Source organism: Rhinatrema bivittatum, chromosome 10 (genome assembly GCF_901001135.1).
Source record: "Rhinatrema bivittatum chromosome 10, aRhiBiv1.1, whole genome shotgun sequence".
Lineage (NCBI taxonomy): Eukaryota > Metazoa > Chordata > Amphibia > Gymnophiona > Rhinatrematidae > Rhinatrema > Rhinatrema bivittatum.
The window spans coordinates 116,844,395-116,858,206 of NC_042624.1; the positions used below are offsets into that span (position 1 = coordinate 116,844,395).

Genomic DNA, 13,812 nt, shown 5'->3' on the forward strand with positions numbered 1-13,812 from the left:
ACATTACAGGAAGACCTTGCAAGACTGGAACTTTGGACATCCAAATGGCAGATGAAATTTAATGTGGATAAGTGCAAGGTGTTGCATATAGGGAAAAATAACGCTTGCTGTAGTTACACGATGTTAGGTTCCATATTAGGAGTTACCACCCAGGAAAAAGATCTAGGCATCATAGTGGATAATACTTTAAAATCATCAGCTCAGTGTGCTGCAGCAGTCAAAAATGCAAACAGTATGTTAGGAATTATTAGGAAGGGAATGGTTAATAAAACAGAAAATATCATAATGCCTCTGTATCGCTCCATGGTGAGACCGCACCTATAATACTGTGTACAATTCTGATCACCGCATCTCAAAAAAGATATAGTTGCGATGGAGAAGATACAGAGAAGGGCAACCAAAATGATAAAGGGGATGGATCAGCTCCCCTATGAGGAAAGGCTGAAGAGGTTAGGGCTGTTTAGCTTGGAGAAGAGACGGCTGAGCGGAGATATGATAGAGGTCTTTAAGATCATGAGAGGTCTTGAACGAGTAGATGTGACTCGGTTATTTACACTTTCGAATAATAGAAGGACTAGGGGGCATTCCATGAAGTTAGCAAGAAGCACATTTAAGACTAATCGGAGAAAATTCTTTTTCACTCAACGCACAATAAAGCTCTGGAATTTGTTGCCAGAGGATGTGGTTAGTGCAGTTGGTGTAGCTGGGTTGAAAAAAGGTTTGGATAAGTTCTTGAAGGAGAAGTCCATTAATGGCTATTAATCAAGCTGACTTAGGGAATAGCCACTGCTATTAATTGCATCAGTAGCATGGGATCTTCTTAGTGTTTGGTTAATTGCCAGGTTCTTGTGGCCTGGTTTGGCCTCTGTTTGAAACAGGATGCTAGGCTTGATGGACCCTTGGTCTGACCCAGCATGGCAATTTCTTATGCCCTCCTCTCCCTCTGAGACCCCCAGGATCTGGACATTACAGTGGCGGGATCTATATTCTAAGTCCTACCACTTTACACTTTAAATCAGCCATTTGTTTGCGGAGCGTGACAAAATGTGGTAGCCGCTCCCGACTTTCAATCCTCACGGGCCGAGACCCTCTTCAAGCCTAGGGAAGAGCTGGTCAAGCTTATTGCTTACCTCTGCAATGGAGGTCTTAAGGATTTGTAATCTTTCAATAAAACACATCTCAGTTCACAGATCTCTTTTTAAACCTGGAAGTTACCAGTTAGAGAGTCTTTCAACTGCAGTGTTTTCCTTTCTGCCATGTGCTTATCACACACAGTTCTGATCGCCAGCACTCTTGACTCCTTGTAATATCTGTGATTTGCCCAGATTTCTCACCCATGGTTCTAGTTGTTTGAGCAGCCATGGTCCACTCACAATTCTTACATCCACTGTATTGAAGACAAGGGGGCAGGATGGAATAGAATTCAGAAGGCTCAAGCTGGATTACCCCCAGAGCTCTAGCAAAGATCATCAGCACCCCTCTGTTAGCTATAAACCAAACATTGTGTAACTACACCATGGATTATTTTTCCTTATAAGCAAATCGGAAGCCGGTCCAAGATTGCTGTGTAGCAATAAAGAAAAGGTGGAGATCGGTGTATATAAAAGAGATCTTTATTGAAACTTGGGCAAATTTCAATAAAGATCTCTTTTATATACACGGATCTCCACCTTTTCTTTATTTTTCCCTATAACCATCAGCTTGCACTGTCCACATTAAATTTCATCTGTCATGTGGATGCGCAATCTTCCACGGTCCTCCTGCAATTTATCATAATCCACATGTGGGTTAACTACTCTGAATAATTTTGTGCAATCTGAAAATCTGATTACCTTACTGGTGTTCCTCTTTCCAGATCATTTATAAATACAATAAAAAGCACAGGACCAATAACATATCCATGAGGCACTCCACTGTTCACTGCTCTCCACCACAAAAACTCTCTATTTCCTATATTTTAACCAGTTTGAAATCCATGAAAGGATATCGCCTCCTATCCCATGACTTTTTACTTTTCTTAGAAACCTCGCATGAGTGACTATGGTAAATGCCTTCTGAAAATCCAAATATACCACATCTACTGCTTCACCTTTGTCCACGTTGATTAACCCCTTCAAAAAAATGTAGCACATTTGTTGAGGCAAGACTTGCCTTGGGTAAATCCATGTCTCTCTATATGCTCTGTGATTTTGATCTTTACAATAGTTTCCACAATTTTTCCTAGCACTGAAGTCAGACTTTCCGGTCTCCAGTTTCTCGGGTCATCCCTATAGTCCTTTCTAAATATTGGGGTTACATTGGCCACCCTCCAGTCTTCAGGTACAATGGACGATTTTAAGGATAGGTTACAAATTACTTACAAGTAAGAGATCTGAACTTTCATTTTTGGGTTCTTTCAGAATTAGGACCTTCATGGACCCTCACTAAATTTATTGCAGGCTACCGTGCAGCCGGAAATAGTTTCTCACCCGGAAGAATTTGCCAGTGACTCTTGGCTGTTATTTGTTCCTGCCCCCGAACGATCTCTCATTGACTTGCGGGTGGTGTTCCTAGCCGGAAGGCTTTTACCAGTGACTCTCGGGAGAGTATTATTCTATCCCGGAAGGATTTCCTGGTGACTTCCGGATGTGCGAGGCCGGGCCAGGAATGATGGCGGCGGCCGTGCTGCAGATGCGCGCCGGGTACCGGGGGCTCTTGGCCGTGCGGAGCCGCCTCTGGTCGCCGATCGGTCTCGGTGTCGTTTCCCCGCACCTGCTGCGGGAATTCAGTGCGCACAAGGAGCCGACACTGGAGGAAAACCCGTATTACGCGAAATATCGCGAGAAGATCGTGCAGCTGCGCAGGTCATTGTCACACGAAGCGCGCGCGTGCATCACGGGAAGTACCCGAGGATTCTGGAGCTGCACATTGTGACGTTGTTGATGCTAAAAGCCAGGGTTGGTCAGGCCTCCAGAAAAATGGTCTGACGTCAGAAAATGCGTGCGGCTCAAAGTAATAACCCACACTAGTAGGCGCACGCAGGGCGGGGGGAGATTGAGGAGGCAGTGAGAGGATTGCATTGAGCAGACTCTCACGAGCACACTGAAGAACGCCTTTGCAAATCTTGCACCCTTCCGCTTCTGAGAGAGAATGATTACCTCACTGAGATTTTGGAGCTCTCATTTACGCTGGGCGTTCTTACAGTAGTGTGCATAAAACCTCAGGGCCAGATTTTAAAACTTATGCGCGGGTGTAGATTTGTGTGCGCAACCGGGCGCGCACAAATCTATGCCCGATTTTATAACATTATAAAATTCGGGGTCGGCGCGCACAAGGGGAGCCCCAATGGCTTTCCCCGTTCCCTCCAAGGCGCTCCGATTTCGGAGAGGCCTTGGAGGGAACTTTTTTTTTGCTCCCCCCCCAGCCCAACCTAAACCCCCCCCCCCCCCAACCATATCCCTCTGCTGTGCTGGAGGATTTGGCCCTGCCCCTGGACCACCCCCAAACCGCCGCCATGCCCCCGGACTGCCCATTTTTGAAAGCCCCGGGACATACATGCGTCCTGGGGCTTGCGCGTGCCACAGAGCCTATGCAAAATAGGCTCGGCATGCTCAGGGGTAGATTTTCGGGGGTTACGCGCGTAACCCTTTGAAAATATACCCCTCAGTGTTTATATGTGTATAACGCTACGAAAAGTGTTGTGGGAAATTCCAGGAGCTTCATATGTTATTATATAGAACATATAATGAGGTCCATATTCAGACACAAGCCAGATAAAGTTAGCTGGATAAATGTATCCGATAACCTTGAAAGTATATTCAGTAGTGCAGCTGAATATTGGCGTTACCAGACTAACAAAGCCAACTAACTCAACTCCTCTCAGTTATGCCCCCAGAATGCCAGATAAGTGTTCAAATATTCGTTTAGCTGGCTAAATGCTTTTGAATACCAATCTCAACATTTCTATCTATGTGCATATAAATAAATTGTTATTCTGTGTAAATATGTGCATTTTTTATAACACTACTGGAGATATTACAGGGAGATCATTATTATATATATTATTTATAACATCTGTAGATATGTATGGAAATAGGGGGAAGTCTGGAAGACAATGCAGAGAATGCCTTTGTTCTTGCTCCTGAAGGTATTACATCAGATCAGCTTTGATGTTTTGAAAGCAAGTGTCGGGGTTCCCTTTGTTCTAATTAATAGAACTCTTTGTGCTGTTTCTTTATGTGATGGAGACTTTTGTCTCTCTTCAGATCCAACCCAGCTGTTTTTGATGCTCGCGTGGAGAAACAAAGTGAAGTGAAAAGACAGCCTGTGGGGCACTCAAAGCAAGCAGACTTTGTCAGGTTCATGGAACAGAAGGCAAGCTTGCTTTATTGCTTCGTCCATACTGTATTGGGTTAATTTCTCATTTTACACAGAAAAAAAAACCTGACAGCAGATAAAGAGTGCAGGACTCATCTAAGTCTTTCCATTTTCGCTTCTACAGATTCTGCTGATCTCTGGCCATGTCCTCAGTTCTCCCAGTGCTTGTCCTATGCTTTCTTGAAATAAAACTTTGTTCATATGCCTTTTCCAAAGTAGTAAGTAAAATAAAACTCTGCTTCTGGCCCAGGATATTTCTTTATCACTGTTCGTCTTGTGCTCTAATCACAAGACATTTTTACTTTACGTTGCAGGTTCCTGGCATCTCAGTATTTGTGTGTAGAAAAATATTTAAAACATTCAGGCACCAGTCAAAATGAAGAGCCAAGAAAAAGGAGTTGAGTAGTATTTTTGCTGCACTAGACTACCACAGCTAGCCCTCTGAAGATTTTAAGAGCCAGGAAGAATTTTTTTATATGGCTGTTTTGTTCTTTATTTATCTGTCTGTTTTTTTTTAATTGTTCTTTTTTTTTTTGCTGCGTCTCCTTCATTTTTACTTTTTGTTTTTCCTTACTCTCCCTTTCCTTCTCCTTTTCTCCTTAACCCCTGCTTCCAAGCATTCTTACCATTCCTTCTGGCATTCTATCTCCCGCTCTCCCATAAAAATTTTGGAAGAAATGGGCCTAAATAAATCCCCAGTGTTTTTGAAAAACATTTCCCACCTCTGACTTCATTTTCTGAGATTAGTGGCCAAGGAAATTGGGGAAGAGACATGTTCCCTGTACATACCCAGATCAGTCCAGACTCCTGGGTTTTGCCTCCCTTCCAGCAGAGAAAGTTTCACAGGCACCGGCACATAACCTGGTGTAGCACCTGCAGTCCTTCAGTATTTCTCTGTCTCCAGCAGATGGAGGAGGTGCAAAATCTGCAGTTCTGAATCTCAAAAAAAACCCGGAGAACTTTATTTTCTGAGAAGATTTCCTTCCTAGGAGGTTGGCAGGTCCTGGTGGGGCAGATGAGCGGGGCTCGAAAACCCTAAATTGCTCTTGATACCACACCTGAGGGGAAAGCTGGTGGTCTAGTTCCCTCACCTCTTGGAGTTTGAGAAGAGGCCTTTGCCAAGCTTCAGGTAAGATTGTTCTTATTTCTCTTGTCTGTGTCTTGCTGTTTTGTTTATTGTAAAGTTTAAAAAAAAAGAGGGGGCAAGGATCATGTTGCCTTATTTCTGTTTTTCCCCGGCGCTGGTGGTGCAGGGCGGCAGCTCGGGGGATCGTTATACTTTCTTTCGGCTTCCGGTGATATTTTTATTTTTCCCCGTTCGGATGTCTGCCGTTGGTCGGCGCGGCGCCCAGACATGCTGAAAGAGGTCCGTTGCTCCGTTTGTGGCTGCGCCTCCACAGGCCTGTCGACGTTCCCGGTGCCTCTCAGCAGGGGAGGGCACGTCGGGAAGGACTGTGGCGGCGTCCCCTGTGGAGTCGGGTACGCCTCATGCCACAGAGTTAAGGCGTTTGGATGTCTGGTATGCTTTGTTGTGGATTCTGGAGGTGAGCAACGGTTTTAGAGTGTAGGATCACCTTTTTCTGCTGTGGAGTGGTGCAAAGAAGGGTCCAAAGGCTTCAAAGGCTACGATTGCCCATCGAGTGAAAGAGGCCATTGGTTCTGTTTACATTTGTTGCAGACGACCTGTCCCAAAGGACTTAAAGGTTCATTCAACTCGGTCCCAGGCGGTTTCCTGGGCAGAGTGTCAACTAGTGTCCCCACAGGACATTCGTCGAGCGGCAACTTGGAAGTCTTTACATACCTTTGGCAGGTACTGTAGATTGGACATCCAGGCTCTGGAAGTTACTGGTTTCAGAGGCGGCGTCCTTCGAGCAGGACTCTCACAGTCCCTCCCAGGTTAGGGAAGCTTTGGTGAATCCCAGGAGTCTGGACTGATCTGGGTACGTACAGGGAAAGGAAAGTTGGTTCTTACCTGCTAATTTTCATTCCTGCAGTACCACAGATCAGTTTAGAGTCCCATCCAGGGGTCTGCATGTGTTTGGAGAGTCCGCTCGATCGGTTGTCTGAAGAATGGCACAGGTTTTTTTCTCTTGTCTTAAAGTTTGAAATATAGTTTATAGTTGTAAGTTGAGTTTTTCTTTCCTCTGCTCGTTCAGGGGATTGGGTTTTCATAATTTGGTCGGAGGTGTTGCTGTATCAGCTTGGGTACATAATAATTCTGAAGGACTGCAGGTGCTACACCAGGTTGTGTGCCGGTGGCTGTGAAAATTTCTCTGTCTCCAACTGCTGGAATGGAGGCAAAATCCAGGAGTCTGGGCTGATCCGTGGTACTTCAGGAATGAAGATTAGCAGGTAAGAACCAATTTTCCTGTTTGAACAGTTCCACACTTTCAAAAGCCATTTCGATGGGTAACGTAATAGTTATCCGTCTAAATGGCTTACCCTTATCCGGCTGAATATAAGAAGCGGGTGTTTTCCATGGGCGAGCAGGATGCGTCCAGGGAAGAGCGGAGTTAGCCGATATTCGGAGTTAGCTGGTTGGTTTCTGCGGCTAACTTTGGGCCATAGGGCTGTTCTGAAGTTAGCCGGGTCTGTTCAGCAGTGCGATCGCGCCACTGAATATAATTTGCTAGTTAATCTGGCTAACAGTGGCTGAAAGTGGGATCCCTTTTGTCTTTAAAAATATCCTTTTGTTTCCAGGCAGAAAAGTTGGAGGCAGAGGGATCCGGAGGAAGAGCAGGATTTACGAAAGATAAAGTAAGTTGTAGTGATGGCACATGTCTGATCATTGCACAAGTGAGGTGGCAGCTCTGGGGGGTACCTTGTGACAGTATTTATAGCAGGTTAGTGTTTAGGGCTTGGTTTTTGGGCTGGGGAGAGACCCTGCACACTCCAGCTCTGAACTCTTAGCCGTTACGCTGCACTGGGGATGTGGGCTGGAGGTCTGCCAGCATTGTGCGGACTCGCAGCCTTACTGATTGACAGAGACGCTTGAAGTTGAAATGGTTTGTCCAAGGTCTCCTGCAGTCGGCAGCTGAACTGGGATGAGTCTCGGTCTTGCTGTGACTGTATTTCAAAACTTCCGTGCTCTAGCAATTTGAGCCATTCTCCTCTTCATGTTGACTGGCTGTCCCCGAGGGCCTTTCTTCTTCTTTCTTTTGTTTTAGTCCTGCGCAGGAGGGTCAATGGTGGAGGTTTTGCAGGCCTGAGCGCAAGCTGCCCTAATAGCAGTACAGAGTTCCGCTTCCCGTGGAGAGAGTGATAGAAATATTGGGATTTCTGTCTGCCTTTGCTTAAGTGCAGAAAGGCAGAACCTTCCGTAGACGAGGAAGCTGAAGGACAGCGGCCATGATGGGCGGACTCGGAGGAGATCCAGCTTTAGTGAGAGAAGCCTGGACTTCCCACCAGCAGAGGGCCATGATAACCAAAATTGTGACAGAATTGAGGTATTCTTGGAAGGGATTAGGACCTCAGGTTAAGCAGTATGTGTAGGGTCTGAGATAAACCAGATATCAGAGGCACCTAGGCAGCCTGGTTGGGCTAAGAGGTCCTCCCTGTCTGTGAGCAGTTGCTGTATTTTTCACAGCGTTCTATTAGTTTATCTTTTATGACAGTATAAGTGACTATTGACTTGAAATAAATGTTTCAGCTTAGCCAGCATATAAAAGTCAGCTAGGTTGAAATGCTACTTGTTGGTGTGGAACGCCAAACGGATCCTACAAGGGCCCAGAGGGCAGCTGGATGTGCAGAGCCCACTATGAATCTGAAATTCAGCTGAAAATGACTTTTCACTTTGCCGTTTTTACGCATTTATGGTAACAAAAATGTATCACTCTGCATCTGTGGTTATCCTTCTTATTTCCCACTATTAATTTATGCATCAATGTTTTTAATGGTTTATTATCTGTTTGATTTTTGTAAACCGTTATGATGGCTGCACCAAATGACAGTATATAAAACTGAACAAATAAATAAATAAATCCTTCGAGCTGGGTGGCAGTGGCTTCTGGCAATGAATAGAAGGATAACCCAGGCATCATCTCATGTAGCGGGTTCTGGACTCTTGAATACTTTGTTATCACCTTCTAGAGAGATTTGGGGTGCGCTACAATACAGCAAAGGGGAGACTTGCCTTTGTTAGTGCAGGTTAGTAAATATATTGCAGGGTTCTAGTAGCCACCCTGTTCTTGAAAAATGGAGCACCTTGCAAGTTTTATTGGACCAAAATAAGAACTGAACCATGTAGTAACACAGTCTGTGCATTATGTGCTGTCCTTGACCTGACCATGAACCCTGCCTCTTCTGTTGCAGACTCTCAGCTCGGTTCTGAATATTGAGATGGTAAAACACAAAACAACAGAAGAAATTAAAGAGGTGAGCTAATTAATCCAGATTTGACTCGCTGGCAGTGTGGGGCATTCAGCCTCGTAGGAGCCCAAGTCTGTTTCCTGAGCCCGGCTTCTGTTCCTTGGAGGAGGGGGAACCTCAGCAGTGACCCTCGGCGGCCACACTGTGACGGGGTTACGGAGTGGGCCGAAGACTGTCACTGCGATGGCTGGACTGGATGGGGAGCGAGGAGAGGGCGGAAAAACGGGGATCAGGGTGGGAAATGTTCCAGCAGTTGAAAAGGAAGGCTCCGCGGTGCTGTGGTCCCAGTACAGGCCGGAGGCTCCAACAAGCAGGAAGAAACCGCAGGGCCCTCTAAAAGTGGAATCCGCGTGTTTGCATTTTAGAAATCCGCTGCTTGGAAGTGCGCCTGCAGAAATATGTTTTGAAGAAACGTTTGCAAGCTATGATGGTGATTGCTCATGAAAGCACGATTGAGGAAAGCGTTTCCCTGTACATCTGTTCATAGCTCTGGGTGTAGATATTTGGAGCTGCCTGACGGTGACCCCTCCTCCCTGCTCTTCCTGCAGATCTGGAAGCAGTATTTCTCCCGGAGAGACACAGTCTGCGCGGTCATCCCTGTAAGTAAGCCGTTCCCTGTCCGTGTGTCCGATCTTCTCCTCTCTGCACTGTGCCAAAGAAGAGGAGCCTGGGCATTTAGGCTGCTGCCTTTTTCTTTCAGGGCGAGGCTTTTGATCTGATGTGGGACAGGGCCAAGGTTTCTCCATCGGTAAGTCCTGGCCTCCGTACTCTTGGGGAGGAGGTGGTGTGATCTGTCGCAGGTACACGTGTTACGCCATGGTGCTTTGTAGCACAGTGGGAGGAAGAAACAGGTTTTCATATGCTTCTTGTTTAACTTGGGGCATGCGTCCATGATGTGTGCACGTCCCGGCTGCCCTCATACCCCCCTCCCTCTGAGCCCGTGGGAGCACATGGACCCCCAGTTACCTCAGAAGGGCCAGAGGTGCTGTCGGAGAAGAAATGGAGAGCCTTGGCACGCTTCAAAACAGAGAGGGCCGCAGATACTGCGGGCGCACCAGCAAAACAGATTCTAGAGAGGGAAGCCCGGCAGCTCCAGATCTTAGCAGAATTGACAAGGAACATAAAATTATTTAACAACATCAGAGCAAAGAAATGAGCGTCTCTCTGGAAGCTGAGGGAAGACACATTTTTTTTGGCTCTGTAAGAAGTGCCACGTGCTCTGCTCTGGGTAGTACAAATAAATAATTGGCCTGTATGTTCAGGGAGCTCTTGAATTGTAATCTTGTTCTCCATCCTACTTTGCAGTTCTTGTATGCAGTACCGAGACGAGAAGGCTATGAGTTTTTTGTGGGCCAGTGGTGCGGCCTAGAGCTTCACTTCACCGCAGTCATAAACATTCAGGTAGTGCGGTTCTGATTTGCATGATCTGTGGATACAGCCATCCATGTTTGTAGCAAGCAGGCGTGTAATTCTGTGCGAGTCTCTTTGGGGCTCCTTGGCTCAGACATACTGAAGCCATCTAGGAGCTTGTTTGGATGGGATGGATTTAAAATAGAACTGCATCGATCCTTAGTAGATGTAGGCGCTCAAGCACGTTAGGGCAAAAGAGCGAGCAGAGCTGGCCCAGAAGTGTGACCTTAGCACAATGTCTTTGACTAATACTCTTGGATGTAAAACTGTTCCTGGTGTTTATTCACAGGGGAAATTGTTAGCAGGGCCTCTGAACGGGCGGAGTTGTGTAACTTTCTGCTAGCTGGGTCCGTGCACAAACTTGATCTCTCTGTACCCACATGCATCAGTGACACAGGCACAGTGTCTGCAAGGAGAGGCTCAGAATAAATAAATACAAATGGGTGCCATCATCAAACCTGAATCTCCTGCAGGGCAGCCTCCTGGCTTGCCTCACACATGGACTTTGAGGGAACAGTGTTGTGTTATATCAAGCAGCCTGATGCAGATCTCTATGATTGCAGTTTCAGTGGGGCATGGTAAGAGTGGAGGGGTGGGTCACAGTTTGTTAGGTTTATAGAAGCATTTATGATTTTGGGTAATTGTTTTATTTTCTTATTATGTGTGATTTTTTTTTACCTGTGTTGTTTGATTGCTTATTTATTATGCTATTATTTTAAATTGCTTTGAATGCTGAACAGATTAAGGCTCTTTAGTTCGGAGAAGAGCCAAGCGAGAGGGGATATGACTGAGATTTATAAAATCATGAGTGGAGTGGCACGGTTATGTATCCTTTCAGATAGCACTAGGACTATGGACACTCCATGAAACTAGAAACCGACAGGTTAAAAACAACTCGTAGGAAGTATTTTTGCACTCAGCTCATGCTCAGGCTATGGAATGTGTTGCCAGAGGACGTGGTCAAGGCAAGTAACATAGCGGGGGTTCAAAAGAGGATTGGACAAGTTCCTGAAGGGAAAGGCCCATAGACAGTTATTATTAGCCAGGTAGCCTTAGGAAAGTCAGCGCTCACCCCTGGGAGTGAGATACAAGGAATAGAGCAACTATTGGGGATGTGCCAGGTACCCGTGACCCGGCCCGGCCACTGTCAGAGACAGGATGCTGGGCTCCGTGGACCTTGGTCTGACTTGGCTCTTTCCTATGTTCTTAAGCGTCACAGAAGTGATAAATAAGTTTTAAATAAATATTACACGTAAGGCCAGAATTATCCTCCAGTGCCCAGCAATGGTCCTGGTGGACTTTTGTAGCACTGCTTTAAGGATTCCCTGCACTGTCTCTTGCAGACTGCTCATGATGCTGCTCCCAGCCAGTTAATACTGTACCACTACCGTGAGCTGCAGGAGGAGAAGGGCATCGTATTGATGACAGCAGAAATGGACTCCAGCTTTCTGGTAAAGCCTACAGGTTTTGTACTGCTGCCTTGCAGCCTTGCCTCCCAGTTACTGTTGCTTGGCAGCTGCCGTCACTTCTCAGTGCCGGGATTAGAACTGAGGCATAGGAAGAGGAGAATTTAAAACTCATGTGCTGGGCTGTCTCCTGAATTAACATCCAGTGCTCGTCCCTCTAAACCAGGTCTCGCTGAACTAATTTTTAAATGAAATGTTTAATTTTGAAAATGCAGAGATGCAGGCTTAGCCTGCCGGCTCCAGTATCCACAGAATTTTCTTTTAGGATGCGCACTGAGTATTGTATGTCAGAGGTTTTGCTTAGCACCTGCTGCTACAAAAGAAGAATTTTAGGTAGTAGTGAGTCAAAGTGGTGTAGCAGTTTTAAGATAAGAGAATTAATAAGCATCGTTGTTAAGATTTTCTGTCCATCTCAGCTCGCTCTCCTTTGTGGTGTTGAGTATAGGAAGGGAAGCTCAGTGTTACATCATGGTGGGTGCAGGAAGGGTGTAGTGCAGTGTAGTCTCGTGTTGTGTCATGCACACAAAGGGAGGAGGTGTCACATCGTGGTGGGTGTAGGCAGGAGGGGCACTGAGCTACATCAGGGTGGGTGCAGGAAGGGGAGATGCAGTGTTTGCACTGGTGTGAAGCTGTGATTGCTTCTCTAACTTCAGCCTCACCTCTGCATGTCTGTTTGTTTATTTCTAACCTGTAGTGGCAAAAGAGGTCTCATTTTTCTAGTCTGGTTTTACTCTCGCAGAATGTTCTGGAAGCACAGTGTTTAGCCAATCAGGTGCAGCTCTTCTATGCCACTCGCCGACCAGAGACCTACAAACTGGTAGAGACGTTTAACCACAGCCCTAACGAATTTAAGTACATGACGGTGATCTCGGAGCTGGAGCAGAGCGGTCTTGGGAAGGAGCTGAGATTCAGACATAGCACTGCCGATGACCAGCAGCAGCCCTGAGGTTCAGGTGGCTGAAACAGAGAGTGGAAACAGCCCCCTCCTTTGTCATGGGTGAGAACTTACTGGCCTATTGCTCCGGTGGTGCAGGCTGACCCTGACTGTGGTTCCTGATGTATTTATTATTGATCAAGCAGTCTGCGCATTTCAAAACCACCAGCCCAGAGTTGCTGTGTACAGGCCTGTTGTGCTTTGACGGTGCTGGGCCCATGATCCCCCATGACCCACTGTTACTGTAGTCATGGTTGAAGCTGTGCTGAGACTGGGGGTCTTGTATGCATTTGCATTTTTAAATCCCCTTGTAACAAACGCACGGGGAGATCAGTGTGTGCCATCTCATGAATTGTGATGTTGAAATTCTGAACAGTGTCGGCTCGTCAGAGACGCATGAAACGTGCATTTCACAATACTTGTACCGGTGTTTACGGTCACGGGTGTAGTTGCCCCTACCATTCTGGTACTGTTCCTCAGAACTGAAACAGCAGGAGCTGCAGGTTTTGCTGTCCTTCCTTTCACGGGAGAGATTATCTATCCAGCCAGGCACCGCAGAGCAGGGGAGCACTTCAGCACAGCGGCTGCCTACTTAACAGCCCTGCACTTGGGCGTCAGCTGTTCCCCAACTGGATTCTTTAGCCAGACACCTGTGGAATGCAGCACGTTTGCCTTGCAGCAGATTAAAATGACTTCAGGCAAAGGATGAGGTCATCAGTGGGGGACAATGTGGTGGATTTTTAAGGGAGCCAGAGTTTGGGGATGCAGACATATATTCTTTTCAGAATTGAAGCCGTATAACCTGGAGGAGCAGTCGCCCTCCTTTCTTGACTGTGTTCTGACTTTTTCGGTCTTGTTCCTACATTGCCGTACCTTGTTCATGTAATTTAGCAGTTCTGAGAATAAAAGATGTGCACTTTTATTACCTCATTCCCTCATTTATTTTTGAAGCTCCTGTCTCGGGTGTTCTCTCTCCCTCTTATCTGCTTTTGTAGTCTCGGTGCAGCCAGAGGGCATTAGGGCAGTTTTTTTTCTTTTTTTTAAGCAACATCAATATTGGCCCAGCTCCCCCTGCACAAAACTGTCAGAGCTTTGCAACAGTTTCATGGCTGTTGACCTTGACTTTGCTTGGAAGCTTGATGCGGCCGTACTGCTGCTCTGTGCGTGTTGGGTTTTGCCTTCTCCGTGTGAGAACATAGGTCGGCTGCGGCCAGCGCTGGGCTAATGTTTAGGAGATGCACAATGAATATGCATGAGATAGGTTTGCATACAACGGAG

At 46.4% G+C, this 13,812-nt stretch overlaps 1 protein-coding gene across 3 annotated transcripts; it reads left to right on the plus strand.

Moving 5' to 3' along the window:
* Positions 1 to 2,409: 2,409 nt before the first annotated feature.
* ATPAF1 (ATP synthase mitochondrial F1 complex assembly factor 1) lies at positions 2,410 to 13,456 on the plus strand. Of its 3 annotated transcripts, none has more exons than XM_029618345.1 (9): positions 2,410 to 2,843; positions 4,245 to 4,353; positions 7,057 to 7,113; positions 8,668 to 8,730; positions 9,273 to 9,323; positions 9,425 to 9,472; positions 10,030 to 10,125; positions 11,478 to 11,585; positions 12,340 to 13,456. In XM_029618345.1, the coding sequence occupies exons 1-9, from the start codon at positions 2,626 to 2,628 to the stop codon at positions 12,544 to 12,546; spliced, it is 957 nt and encodes a 318-aa protein (XP_029474205.1). In that variant the 5' UTR covers positions 2,410 to 2,625; the 3' UTR covers positions 12,547 to 13,456. The 3 variants fall into 3 exon arrangements, with proteins under 3 accessions (XP_029474205.1, XP_029474206.1, XP_029474207.1); XM_029618346.1 differs by lacking the exon at positions 2,410 to 2,843 and adding an exon at positions 2,885 to 2,991; XM_029618347.1 differs by lacking the exons at positions 2,410 to 2,843; positions 4,245 to 4,353; positions 7,057 to 7,113 and adding an exon at positions 7,179 to 7,802.
* The last annotated feature ends 356 nt before the right edge of the window (positions 13,457 to 13,812 follow it).

Excerpts from the sequence above, each read along its gene's own strand:
- ATPAF1 (XM_029618345.1), top strand. The coding sequence starts at position 2,626 with ATGTGCGAGGCCGGGCCAGGAATGATGGCGGCGGCCGTGCTGCAGATG. Across the intron at positions 4,354-7,056 it reads TCAGGTTCATGGAACAGAAG|GCAGAAAAGTTGGAGGCAGA; the intron begins GCAAGCTTGCTT and ends TTTTGTTTCCAG. Across the intron at positions 9,473-10,029 it reads GGGCCAAGGTTTCTCCATCG|TTCTTGTATGCAGTACCGAG; the intron begins GTAAGTCCTGGC and ends CCTACTTTGCAG.